The 13,067-nt window shown below is 33.8% G+C and overlaps 4 protein-coding genes across 5 annotated transcripts; 1 reads left to right on the top strand and 3 right to left on the bottom strand.

Moving 5' to 3' along the window:
* Nucleotides 1–386: 386 nt before the first annotated feature.
* On the bottom strand, nt 387–4,714 carry H (transcriptional corepressor hairless). The gene is made up of 3 exons (XM_083083896.1): nt 2,910–4,714; nt 1,832–2,647; nt 387–1,740 (listed from the first exon to the last, which is right to left on the bottom strand). The coding sequence occupies exons 1-3, from the start codon at nt 3,250–3,252 to the stop codon at nt 1,706–1,708; spliced, it is 1,194 nt and encodes a 397-aa protein (XP_082940022.1). The 5' UTR covers nt 3,253–4,714; the 3' UTR covers nt 387–1,705.
* A 1,013-nt stretch (nt 4,715–5,727) lies between these two features.
* Nucleotides 5,728–6,862, bottom strand: LOC145962669 (putative alpha-ketoglutarate-dependent hypophosphite dioxygenase). Its single transcript, XM_083083898.1, has 2 exons — nt 6,545–6,862; nt 5,728–6,441 (listed from the first exon to the last, which is right to left on the bottom strand). The coding sequence occupies exons 1-2, from the start codon at nt 6,761–6,763 to the stop codon at nt 5,839–5,841; spliced, it is 822 nt and encodes a 273-aa protein (XP_082940024.1). The 5' UTR covers nt 6,764–6,862; the 3' UTR covers nt 5,728–5,838.
* Nucleotides 6,863–7,054: 192 nt separating this feature from the next.
* LOC145962670 (MAD2L1-binding protein) lies at nt 7,055–8,583 on the bottom strand. Its single transcript, XM_083083899.1, has 2 exons — nt 8,002–8,583; nt 7,055–7,927 (listed from the first exon to the last, which is right to left on the bottom strand). The coding sequence occupies exons 1-2, from the start codon at nt 8,418–8,420 to the stop codon at nt 7,564–7,566; spliced, it is 783 nt and encodes a 260-aa protein (XP_082940025.1). The 5' UTR covers nt 8,421–8,583; the 3' UTR covers nt 7,055–7,563.
* Spt (Spitting Image) lies at nt 7,622–12,535 on the top strand. 2 transcript variants are annotated; one of them, XM_083083895.1, is made up of 13 exons: nt 7,622–8,789; nt 8,981–9,199; nt 9,283–9,471; nt 9,547–9,720; nt 9,827–9,951; nt 10,035–10,537; nt 10,627–10,829; nt 10,897–11,098; nt 11,184–11,375; nt 11,469–11,561; nt 11,643–11,930; nt 11,998–12,191; nt 12,281–12,535. In XM_083083895.1, the coding sequence occupies exons 1-13, from the start codon at nt 8,736–8,738 to the stop codon at nt 12,281–12,283; spliced, it is 2,439 nt and encodes an 812-aa protein (XP_082940021.1). In that variant the 5' UTR covers nt 7,622–8,735; the 3' UTR covers nt 12,284–12,535. The 2 variants fall into 2 exon arrangements, with proteins under 2 accessions (XP_082940021.1, XP_082940020.1); XM_083083894.1 differs by having other exon boundaries at nt 11,998–12,533.
* The last annotated feature ends 532 nt before the right edge of the window (nt 12,536–13,067 follow it).

Raw genomic sequence — 13,067 nt, 5'->3', positions numbered from 1 at the left:
AATAATAAAATATTCGTCTAGCAATAATATTCCACGTTTGTGTGTTAGCCCTCTATTCTGCACTTCAAATTAAAAGCGGCAAATTCTAATATTATGTATCAAACCCACTTTTAATCTTATCTTAGTATAGATGTACAAAATATATAAACTAAATGATGTATGATAATTGAGTTACTTGTTATGATTTTCGAGTAATTATTGCGATAGTTGCTGTAATAAATAAATAATTGGAAAGATAGATTTATTTAATATTACAAGAAAATGATTTCGTATGTATGCAGATAAATGTGTAAAATTACCGCTACAGAGAGAGATTCTCCAGAGATTCTTAAGAGAATACAGAGAGCTGATGGTAAATGAAATAACATAGTAAGAGTAATAATAAATAGTATATGAAATATTTATATTTATACGAAATTAGTCTCTTTTTCTATACAATTGCTCTAATACGCAATCACATACTTTTCCAATTCGTTTGAATCGCTAAAGAATGCGTAAAAGTCGAATAATTAAAATTACTCATTTGTAGAACCTGTGCGAGCTTGCCTTGTTTTAAAATAAATGCCTCATGGGCGCCTGACTAATAATAAATAGAGTAAAAAATAAAATAAACATCAATTCGATGCAACATATACATACATACATATGTGTATATATATATATACACATACGTATATATTTATGTGTATACATAACATAAAGATATATTTATTATATACATGTAATAGTGCCTTTTTTACATATATCTGTAAGAATATTTATAATTTAATTTCATGGAATTTGGATAATTATTTGTAAGGCACAACCCCACGGTCTTTACTAAAGTAATTTTGTGTACTCTCTCCGCATTATCATATAAATAACTGTATACTGTTGTGTGGATATTCTATTAGAGCCTAAATTTTTATTATGCGTTTCTATTTTTAAGAATAATTAATATGCTAGATATAGAGGCAATATAATAATCTGTTCTGTACATAATCCTATGTCTTTCTTATCGATTCTTTTACATAAGATAGATAATATACCATTTTTACTAATGGTAATATAATGACAGTAACATTATAAGAATAACGGGAAAATGCATAAATGAGATGCATAGGAGACGTGCGCGTGCACAGGTTTATATGTGCACATCCTTCTTTGTCGCAATGTATAAAATAAAATATGAGTAGTAACGTCGAAAAACAAAAGAATTATTAAAATATACGAATACAATATCACTAGCACATTCGTTCGCTAATACATTTTTATATTGACAATATATAAATTTACGATCGTTTTAAATAATAAAAATTCGCGCGTCGATTCTTTTAAATTTTTTTTCTTTTTTTTTCTTTCTTCATTCACAAGTCGCGTATGATAAAAATATGTGTAACATATACACACACATAGTAGAGTGGCATTTTTCCCATAATGTCTTTTTTTTGTTTATTATACCACTCATAATTTGCTCTTTTTTAAAATCTTGCAATATTAATATAAAATACCTATGCCGCCATCGACAATTTATGCATTTGTATATACAAGTACAGCTCTCCCCGAATCCAACTATCTGACTTCTTGTCATACTTCTACTTACTAAGAAGATACTATTGTTTTATGAATAAAAAAATACTAATATATCGCATTGTCGTTGCACGGGCAGTGTTTGCATAGTGTTTCATCCATCGATAAGGCACCAACTCTATTGGGATCCTGAGATTCAACCCGCATGCTTCGACAGATTCAGAGGCATATCTGCAGATGACAGAGATAACTCGTGATCATATTTTATCCTATTCGATTTCTAATATTTAATAACATTCGAGTGATATTGAAAAAAACATACCTGAAGGAGGTGTGAGAGTTTGTTCCCTGTAGTCTTTATAATGTGGGGATGATGGATGAGGATGCGGCGGTGCATACAATTGCATAGGAGGCGGATAGTGGACGGGAGACGGATAATGGGGTGCCATCCATAGAGGCGCCGCTCTATATGGTCCAGGAGGCAACATCGGTAATCCATAGAGCGAATGATGAACGGATGTATTGCTAGATCCAATGTAAGGATCGATTCGTACCCTCGGATAAGTGTTGGTCGATGAGTATTTTACAGGCTGCCGATTATCTGGCTTCAGCAATGTTCTCAAGAAGCCTGGCTCGGGACTCGGTTTGTCCTCTCCCAGGATACTCGTTATACTATACGATGACAACTGTTTCGCGGAGGGAGTCGGCGGCGCACTTGTCGTGCAAACTGGTTGCGGAGTAGCTCGTCTCTTGGATGCCTGATCCTCTAGCGAGACTCTTTCCAACTCTCGGAGTATTCGTTTGCGAGGCGATACAACATTAGGATCCAGCAGACGCGACAGTTTATCGATGATCACACCCAGAACCTTGCCCGATGATGATGTGCCGTTCATCAATTTCCGAGATACTTTCGTCGGATAAGCCGTCATTGATTCCGGAACGAGAATTGCAGTTGTAGGATCTAATGGACGTCTGCGTTTCTTTGCTATTAAACGAGGATGCGCGCATAGGCGAGTCTTCGGATTTCGGCGATAGTAAAAATTAAATTCCGTTGTTATCCTGCGTCGGGGATGAGTCTGTTTCCAGCAGTGATCTCTCTGCCAAGGACTCGACTGGATCGACGAATTATCATCGGAAACTGAAAACGAATATAATATGCAGAAGTTATGTGCTATTTAAATTAATTACTAATTTTTATCACTATTTATTATATTAATCACTTATTTTTATATAATAGTAAAAATTGAAATACAAACTTTTTTTATTATGAGAAAAACAATAATTATAATAAAATCTGTTTTTCTTCAGTTTTTGAAAAGATATAATAAATATACAAAGAAAATAACATATGTATAAAAAAATTATGTATAATAATTATCATCATTTGCTTCAAGACTCACCACTAAGGGAAGTAGAGCTCTCCTGCCGATTTGGAATAGTGCTAGCAGGTGGCCAAAAAGTCTTCTTTGGCACAGGAAACCATGTAGTCTTTTCTCCATCCCTGCGATGAGACAGTTCCAAGATAAATTTTCCATCTTTAAAGAATTTCAAGCGGCCTCCCGGAGTCGGCGGCAAGTTATTATCGATACGTGCTTCCGTGTGATGAGCTGGCTGGGGACTTGAATTTTTACCATTTGCCTTGGCAAGGGTCGGGTGCAATGTAGACGGATCACGCGAGCACATCTCTGTCGTGCCCCTCACGTGAGCTGCGTGAGCATGACATTCTGCTGACTTTTCACGCATGCTGATACTTTACCGGTATCCATTTTCCTCCACTGGGCTTCTCATACTTTATCTTTTCAGCATTCGATGATAACAGGACTTGCAGATCTCCTGTTGTCTTTTGCTCAGAAGATTAAATCCATGTGCTTAAAATATGGCAATACTCAGATTCGATGAAAAGCATTCTCATGTTCCAAGTTTCCTTCTTCTCTCTTCCAACGAGAGAAAGAGATTTATGATTTATAAAGTCCGAGGCACACGTATCATTGACAAGCAATTGATATTCATGTCATTTAGGCAAGACATCAGAAATAAATACAAGACACAGTTGCGTGGGTTCACAGCGAATGTTGGTGGCTGACAAATACACAATTTTTATTACTCAACCATAAACCGTGCCTTATATGTACTCTCTGGCAGAGCTTTGAAGAAGCTCGCGATCATTCTCCTAGCGTCGCTGGCTCGATCACGGTGTCATCATCGGGGTCGCACGAGCGCTCCGGACAGAGGGGCGACATATATATATATTTTTTTGTACTCTGAAAAAATACAAGGTGCAGCGACAATCAACGTATGGCGGATCGATGAAGAGCGAGCCGATGATACTATCGGGCAGCTATCGGCGACAGCGGGCAGTTGGATCGCGACAGTTCGCGCTCGAAGAAATCCGGTGGTGCATGAATGTGGCAGACACCCACCCACCCACGCACACACTGCCTTCCGCCTCTGCTCGCTATTTCGCTCGCATCGTCCGCGTCGAGCGTCGTCGCGCGTTCCTGGCGAGGTTCCTGGCGAGGACTTTGACGTCGGCGAACACGACGATACGAGGACGGGCGACAGCACCAGCAGCAACAGTAGTAACAGCAACAGTCCGTAGTCAGTAGTGGTGGAGGGTATCACTCGGTCGCGCGACCCATGTGTTTCACTCGTTCACCGCGAGCGGTCCGCGCGTCCGTTCGCCGGCACTCGGGGTCAGGGGGCCAGGGTGGTATCCAGCGAGCACGCCGTGGAACGCGCGTCCGTGCTTCCGCGTGATCGTCTCGCCCCCGTGCCGTCTGGAAAAAAAAGCAAGGAAACTCGCGATCGCCTCCTTGAGTCGACGGTGTCGACCCTTCACGGTGTCGACAACACTGGCGGTGGCGGTTCGCATTCCGCGCGTTCCCCGCGTCCCTCCGCTCGCGCGCTCGGTTCGACTCGACCGTGATTTACGACTCTCGACTCTCATTTCTGCGGGAGACCCACGAATCGCCCCGACCAGTCGGATTAGCCTCGTGGATATCTCTCGTTTCCCTCCTTCGAATTCCGCGGGACGACCGTGTCGCTCTCCTTTTGAGTTTTTGACAAATGGACGTGGGAGCGTCCGGATTTTATCGGATCTCAATTTATGTCAAATCGCGAATCTCTCGTTCCGCGTGTTCCGTACAATCGCATTCCCGCTTCTCGACGCGAGATGAAAACTCGCGCGAGATTCGTATCTCGATGCGGCCTGGGTCTCTCCTTCGCACACTGTCAATCGCACGAATGAAATCCTGGACAGGATCCTGGCGTTCTTTTAACTTCAAAATGCATAACTTTAGACTTAGACATTAGACTTTTTTATTTTATCAAAGATGATCCAAATTTGAGATTGAAATGTTCGATAAAATTCTCTTTTAATTATAATAAATTATAATATATTGCGCTTTTTTTACCACGCTGGCTTTCGTCGCTAATTTATATTACGTTTGTATCTTTATTTTAGAACCTTCTTTTATTGTATTTTGTTTGAAATGTAAAATGAATCTCTCTTGGAAAAGTATTCCAAACTGATCGAGTGCGATATTGTTTCTATGAAAATATCTGCTCGCCCATTTTCTAAACATATCGTTCACAAATATAGGATTGCGCTATTTTATACGTTTTATATATCATAAATATTCCTATATTAGAATTTCTGTAAATACAAATAATAATGATTGTCACTAAATGTCATTTAGAGATTTGTAACATTAGATATAAATTAAAATCAAGATCGATACTTTTGTACAGTTTTAGAACTCCATAAAAAATCTTACTCCTATGTTGCTTTTTAATTATTGTCTTGCAATATTCCTTTTAGCTTGCAGAATGTAACAAATTATATAAATTTTTTGTTATATATTTTTTTATATTATTATTTATATTATTATATATATTTTTATTTTTCCAATTATATTAATTGGAATTATTTTAAAGAAAATATGTTATGTAACATCTTTGATGCATTAGAGAGACATATTAAAATAGTTGATCAGATATGATTATTGAGAGAGATACCATTCCAAGGCTATATGATGGATGATAACATGAGATGTACAATATTTTTCGTGCGTTTTATAAACAAATCTCAATGATCTCGGATCTTTAAAAATCCAAATTTATGATAATTTTCAAAAACAAAAAAGTAGAAAGAATAGCTTAGTAGTGTTCATCATCGTAGTAAGAATCATCGCAAAGTATCGTTCATACAAGAAACAATGATATTTTACGATTTTATATTCTTTATATTCTAATACATACACAACCAGTTTACTCATCTTTTAAAAGTAGAGAGGATATATTCGTTTAGCTCATACTTCATACATCAGATTAATGCGTAAATCTATTGGCCATCGATGATTCTCGATAAATATTGTTACCGCGAAGCACCAGGCCTTGACAAGGAGATTTATGTACATCCTCGATCGGTTCGTCATCAGCGGCTCTCACTTGTATAAGGAACATACGTCGAGTTCTATCGGACAGATTCAAGTACGAACCGTGAAGCAGCAAGTAAGAAAAGACGATGAGTTCGCCCTTCTTTGCCATTACGGGCATAGCTTTCGACAAGGGATACTTCTCCGGATTGGCATAATGATATGATTCACCCTTTTCGTCGGTCAGTCCATAATCCTTTAACGGTCCCAATTTGTGACTGCCTGGATATACCGCCAAACCACCGTTCTCCGGTGTCGTATCATCCAAGTGTAGAAACACGGCTAGCATAGTGTGCTTCTTAAAAGGAAAGTAGTGATAATCTTGATGCATCAAGTAAGGCGCTCCTTTCTCCGGCGGTTTCACATGTGCCTTGGTATGATGTAGCAGGATATCCTCGGTATCCATGATATCTTCAAGGGCGTCTAATAAATTTGGATGCGTAATTACTCGAGTGAAAACGGCACTATGCATTTGCAGATTGTGAATAGATTTTACCTAGCAAATATACAGAAAAATATTTTTTTAATAATTTATACATACATTTCACACATATTCATTTTACAGAATATAAGAAAATATATATATCTCTCTCTCTTACAGTATAATCGATGTATCCAGCTGCTTTCTTCATGTCATCCCCGACCCAACTAGATTCCAAGCCCGCTAGATTTTCACGATGTTTTTTCTCGAACAATTCATTATAGGCATCCGATATCTCGTTAATTTCCTTTATGGAAAATACATTTGTCAACTTTATATAACCATTTTCTTGCCAGAATTGTTTCTCTTCCGGTGTTAAAAATTTCAAACTAGCCATAGTGTCAGATATAAAATTTTAGCACTCCTTAGACAAGATGTAACAATCTCTCCTTCAACGCAAAGACTGAATATTGCATCTCACACCAAATATTAAAATATGTATTACCCCACTCCCTAGGAATAATTCTTCAGTAGGGATTATCAATTATATGAGGAAATGCGCAGATTTATATGTTGATTTCATGTGACTTAACATTTTATAATCTTGTTTTGTACTTGCATGATTAAGCAATACCTCTTAGATTAGCATAATAATTTGGTAAACAAATAATAATAATATAACTACATCTCAAGATAAAAATATTTACATTATATTTATGTATATATAAAATATCAAAGTGATTATATAAAACTTCATTTTTCGTATAATAAATCACCAATTACATAATTCTTATCTTATCTATTCTATATGTATATTGATCAATAAAATGTTTAATTATTGTATCATTTTTTGCAGTCCAATTTCTTTATTACGTAACCTTTATATGCAACTTATCTTGTTTTGTGTTGATATGAGTAAAAATATCGTATTGGTTCTTTCTGATAGCAAATGGAAATTTCTTCTATCATGACCTCAAAGTATTGTCGAGTCATATTCACGTCATTGCAATGTCATTGCATATATAGTATAAACAATTTTAAACTATATAAATTCATTGAAATATGTTTAATACTGTTGACTTTCAATCAAATCATTTATGATACAAACAGCTATATAATATCCTAAAATGAAAAATTACCTAACATGCTCTAAAAAAATTTGAAATTCTGCTATAATTATTATTCATAAAGTTATGGTCATGTATGGAATTTAAATCCCTTTATAATTTGTTTTGATTGATACCATTGATACAAAGATTGATTAGAACTATTGTATTGTGTATATTGCACATTGTCTTCATCTTCCAGCTGTATCTTGAATGAGTCATGATATACTGCAACAAGAGATTCGCAATTACACTCTATATTCACTTGATCGTTCTGGCACAGTTTGATTCTGAAGCAACTTGTGCTTTGCTGCGTCGGCAGGATATATTGTGGTTTAGGCAAGAAAAAATCCGATGCTGAATTGCCATCATTTTTCTTCAACATGATGAACATGTTTGTCATGCTTAAAGGTATATTCATGGCTTCTTGAAACTCATCACACTCCAATAGAGACCTGTGTACAAATAAAAATTAATGTTAATCGTACTGCAATTTTTTTTATACAAGCATTCTCTTATTGCCATTGACCTCATGAGTTTTAAGAGTGGTTTTCTCGAAGAGTGCTGATATTCCTTATGCTGCTTGCTGTTGAGAATATACGAGGGAAGCTCCATCGCAATGCAGAGCTTTGGTGATAGTATCGTAGGTCCGAGTAGTATAGCGATTTCTCTTACATCGCAACCCTTGAGAAAGAATTGCGAAGATAACTCATCCGAGACATTCTTCAGCATATTCGACAAGGTTTTAAAGGAGACCGCGTTTCTATCAGTCGCCTTCACGCTCGTCTGAAATCTCGCTAACGCTTCATACGCGAATGGTATTTGTTGCTTTTGATATAGAATATATTTCACGAGTTCGATCACCACTTTTGTGCACGAATCATTAGTCAGCGGCTCGTCCAACATTATATCGATCTCCATTTCGCCTTTCTTGTGTCTGGAAAACATTTTTGACGAGAATTCAGAGTAGAATTTCTATAGATATTTGTGTTAAAATGCTCCTCCCGTAAAAAAAAAAGTTATCAACACAGCACGCGGCGCTTTTTCTCTTTTTTAAAACGAAATAGGTTGGGTTACGATAAAGGAAAGGTTGGATTGGATCGAAAACCTACTTCTCTCTCTTTCTCTGATGTTGGTTGCCATGCCTAGTTAGTTACTAAATTCGGCTTATTTACATTCACCGTTGAAATATATGAATTTTGAAGTTTCATAAAGAGTTGTAAGAGAGAAAAAAAGAGAGAATTTTAGATATAAAGTATAATAATGGATCTAAAGACCAAGCAAATGGAAAAGCTACTGGAATCTCTACAACAGCAGGTGATTAAGCTAATATTTCTTGTCACATATTTAATAATTAATATATTTATTAAGACAATATTTTATTTACGTAGAAAAAACATTGAATTTTCCAGATTTACATTATCAAATTTAAAATTTATAAAAATTATAATATTAATGTATCGATTATTATATAAGAATGAAAGCTAAAATTATTTTATTTCTTTTAGATAAGCAAGCTGCAGTCGTTGCTAATCAATGTTTCTGTTAATTCATCAGAAATTGTGGTTACAAAATCAACGCTCGTTGAACAACTGGATTCTTTAATTCAGAGATTTAAGAATTTAGCAAGTAACGATAATTGTGATCATGAAGAAGCAAGTGTAAAGCTTATTGATACAGTGACAAATTTAAAACACATTTCTGTATTGAAGGATATTGATGAGATTGTAAGTAGCAAAAAGATCTTAATATTTTATATTATATTGTTTATTTTTATTAAAATTTAAAGTTAAACTATTATTTTTTTCAGATTAAAAATATTCAAAGCAATGATATTGATAAACATACAACAGATTTATTGCTGAATAATGTTACATTAGTTTTACAAGCTTTAGAAGATTTAGAATGTTTGCCATTGAAGCAGAGGCTCCAAGATTGTCTGGATTATGTTCGAGAAATGAGTATAGCAAATGAGATTGAGGATCTTCAAAATATAAAAGTAATAATTGATAAAACAAATCTTAATTGAATTATATCTTTTAATATTAATATCAAAATGTTTGCTTTTTTAAAGGAACTTGGTACTTCAATATTAGAGGTACTGGAACCATTACAAAAATACAGAAGAAGTTTAGTATCTGCTTTCTTGTCAGAAAAGTTGGCTCTTTATTCTTCTCAACTGTGTACATCATTTGAGATGCTAGTACAATTGGCTCAGGAGCAGCATCGGTTAAATGCACCAATTTATGTAATAAATTATATATTTAATCTTTGTTTCTTTAATGTATATGTGTTTTTTTTTATTTAAATTGTATTTAAATTGTTTAATCTATATATATACATTGTATATGTAGGCTTGCAAGAAGTATATTTGTGGAAGAATATGTACTTGTTGTGAAATGATCTTAAACTTACTGAATGATTCGAACCCATCACTAGAAGAGGAAGCTTTCGAAAAGGAGAATCATTTTGTCTATAGGTAGAAAAAATATTTTTAATACTCTGTAATTTTTATACTCTATAATCATTTAACTAGTTCTGGTATTATGGTACATTTTGTAGAATGGATTTAGCATTAGACATTATATTAGAAATGTCAGACAAAACACATCAGGAGCAATTATCTGAATGTGCAGAACTATGGTTGAGATTGGAAGATGTTTTTTCTCATGCTATGGCAATTACTCAAGTGTGTCAGTTGTACAATTTTAAAGCCATAACAGGATCATGTCAGTCTATAGTAATGGAATATGAAAAATTAAAGCAGCAATTACTATCAGAAACACCAGATTCAGCATTAAATAATTTGTTTATGCACACTTTGACCGATGCTCTTTATCGTTTAGAACGTAAAGTCAATATAGCAGTATTAACGCTCGCAATGGAGGTGTTTAGTAATCCTTATGCAGCTTTGAAGAAGCTCGTTATGACGTGCGGAAATTCGTTAAGTGCGAAAACAAGATCCAAGAATGATTTAAAAAATCTTATAGAAGACTTTGATCAGCTTTTTGATCAAACTATTCAAATTGGAATATTTGCTATTGCTTGTTGCAAGGACGTAAATCGTTAGTCATTTTTCTTTACCAAGCAAAAAATATTAACAAAATCTTTTCAAATTATTAAAATTATCTGATACAAATTTGTCTATTCCTAGGTAATAATAAAATTCGCAATTGTCTCGCCGGATTTGAATCCTTGGAAACAGAATTAATTTCTGCCATAACTTCCTTCTACTTACATCCAGATAATAAAGAAATGCGTTCTAGCGTCAAATTATTGACTACACAGTGGCAACGAGAAATGAACAAGTTTCAAACTGCTGTAAACTTCATTATAAATTCAGCTGCCTTCTGTGAAGTAAGTATTGAATACATTATAAAGAATTATACTTTTAGAGATTTTACTTGAATATATCTTTTTTTAGATAGTTATGGACAATCTTCAAGAACGTATAACTGCAATCTCGAATTGTTTAGATAATAGACAACCAGTAACACAACTTCAAGTGCAAGGCATCGTTCAATGTGCTTCGGCTTTATCTAGCCAAGTGACAACAGTTATAAATGACATCGGTACTGAAAACATCGATCGTCACACAATAATGATGACAAGAGAATTAAAAGCAGGTAATTACGATATGCTATATTATTCTTTGAATTGTTTGATAGTTTGTCACATTAAGATATGTCATATATGTATTTATTACTATAGCTATATTTGAGGCCAATAAAGCTGCCAAGACTCTCCTGATTGAAAATGCGACAGAGCCTCAGCAATTGCGGGTGATAAAACGGTGTGAATTAATATTGAATGTTGTTCAAAGATTGCAACCTGCTCTATCCATGATCATGAACAGTACAATACATGAAAAATCTGTAAGAACCCAAGCAAATTCCAGCCATGGTATGATAAATAATTCTGTTTAAGCTTTGTATAGAATACAAACGCTTTGCTAATAAATGTCACATTAAATATTAAATTCTTTATATTTTACAGGTGTAGTTTCAAATACTATTAATTTTCCATCCACAATTTATGGTTTATCGCGTGATGAAAATAGTATGGTTTACATCAGAACACCCTATACAGGTTTGGAAAAACTTAGAAATATTTCGTATATCTTCTGCATATATTTTTTTCAATTAATATCAAGTTTTATTTACGTTTTAGTAAAAGCATATAAATCGCAAGTGTCCATTCAATCAGCAAATAGCGTAATGCAAAAGCCATCAGATTTGTCATGCTTGATACCCTACATAAAAAGCGGTCGCACTTTGCGCAACGAGCATTCCATCATGTATAACACACCGCATAAAAATAAAAATGCAACAGAGTCAGTTGTTAAAAGCGACATATCCCTTAGGAATCTTTCTAGTATTAGACAACATCTTTTTAGTAGAGATAATTTTAAAGTCAATACTAACATTGATATATCTGAAGATAGTATGGATTTAACAGGTACTGTGTATTTGAAGGAGTCATTTACAGATAGAAATTATGATTACAGTAGAAATTATTTTTTCAGCTGTCTTAGAGAAAATTAGTTTATCTTCATCGGGATATGCAACATTTCCATCTTGCAAATCCTTAAAAGAACAGAATGTGTCTTCTGAAGGTGCAAATAAAGAAATTGTACCTAATGCAATCGCAAAAAAGTTATCTGGACCTGCTAAACGAGAAACGAAAAATTGTGCAAATAAATCTGCAATAACAGAGAAGGTGGGTGATTGTACTATATCTGGTGGCGGTGATGCATCTTTGGTCATGGAGACATGTCAAAAGCTTAATAGTGTTCAACTTTCCAATAGTAAGATTCAAACACCAACATTAGAAAAACATGAAATATAAAGAAAAGGGAAGATTGTACTTTTTTATGGAACATTAAACATTAGTACTGTAATTTTTATTAATTATAAAGAGCATTTATAAGATTACAATTATAACATATAATTTCTATTAACGTGTAAGTAAACATAGTATAAAGAACATAAACATTATGATATCAATTTTACATTCTAATATATGATAATTAAATCTACCGAGATTTAAATTTCAATTGTATAAATATTAAATTTTATAAAAATTTAATTTGTGTTTATATGTGGAAGAATAAAAGATAAAAATTTTTATTCTATATTCTATATTTTCCTTTAAATTTTATCAATTTCTTGCTCAATTTAGAAGACATTATCTTGACATCAGACATTCTGATCAGTCAAAAGCACAATAAAACAACTCAAGATGAATAAGTCTTATTGTTAAACTTCTTAAATTATTGTTAAACTTTTTTGTTAAACTTTAATATCTATATAATGGTATTAATGATTATTTTAATTAAATAATTATTATATAAATCAGTTCCAACATTATAATAAATATAATTTAATAAAAACAATTATTAAATATATAAATTAAAAGTTTAATAAAATGAGAATTATATCTTTTCAAATCACTCTCTGTGACAATTGTAAACTTATAAAATAGGATAGAAACTATATTGGAAGTTTCATGCTAGATTTTCGAATTATTTCATCTTTTCTTTCTAGTTACAATTTTCAGTTGCTCTCCCAAAATTCTCATTTTTTTCAATAAGAA

This window comes from Camponotus vicinus, unplaced genomic scaffold (genome assembly GCF_025532165.1).
Source record: "Camponotus vicinus isolate PSW18456_S1 unplaced genomic scaffold, iyCamVici1.0 SCAF_12, whole genome shotgun sequence".
Classification (NCBI taxonomy): domain Eukaryota; kingdom Metazoa; phylum Arthropoda; class Insecta; order Hymenoptera; family Formicidae; genus Camponotus; species Camponotus vicinus.
The sequence above is the reverse complement of the archived record's forward strand: the minus strand, read 5'-3'. Positions and strand labels throughout refer to the sequence as shown.

What these genes read in the sequence shown, in the direction of transcription:
- LOC145962670 (XM_083083899.1), bottom strand. Translation starts at nt 8,420, where the DNA reads ATGTTTTCCAGACACAAGAAAGGCGAAATGGAGATCGATATAATGTTG. An exon ending in CCACTCTTAAAACTCATGAG is followed by an intron (nt 7,928 to 8,001) that starts GTCAATGGCAAT and finishes ATTTGTACACAG; the next exon opens with GTCTCTATTGGAGTGTGATG.
- LOC145962669 (XM_083083898.1), bottom strand. Translation starts at nt 6,763, where the DNA reads ATGGCTAGTTTGAAATTTTTAACACCGGAAGAGAAACAATTCTGGCAA. An exon ending in CTGGATACATCGATTATACT is followed by an intron (nt 6,442 to 6,544) that starts GTAAGAGAGAGA and finishes TATATTTGCTAG; the next exon opens with GTAAAATCTATTCACAATCT.
- H (XM_083083896.1), bottom strand. Translation starts at nt 3,252, where the DNA reads ATGCGTGAAAAGTCAGCAGAATGTCATGCTCACGCAGCTCACGTGAGG. An exon ending in GAGCTCTACTTCCCTTAGTG is followed by an intron (nt 2,648 to 2,909) that starts GTGAGTCTTGAA and finishes ATTCGTTTTCAG; the next exon opens with TTTCCGATGATAATTCGTCG. An exon ending in AACTCTCACACCTCCTTCAG is followed by an intron (nt 1,741 to 1,831) that starts GTATGTTTTTTT and finishes TGTCATCTGCAG; the next exon opens with ATATGCCTCTGAATCTGTCG.
- Spt (XM_083083894.1), top strand. Translation starts at nt 8,736, where the DNA reads ATGGATCTAAAGACCAAGCAAATGGAAAAGCTACTGGAATCTCTACAA. An exon ending in ATTCAGCTGCCTTCTGTGAA is followed by an intron (nt 10,830 to 10,896) that starts GTAAGTATTGAA and finishes ATCTTTTTTTAG; the next exon opens with ATAGTTATGGACAATCTTCA. An exon ending in GACAAGAGAATTAAAAGCAG is followed by an intron (nt 11,099 to 11,183) that starts GTAATTACGATA and finishes TTATTACTATAG; the next exon opens with CTATATTTGAGGCCAATAAA.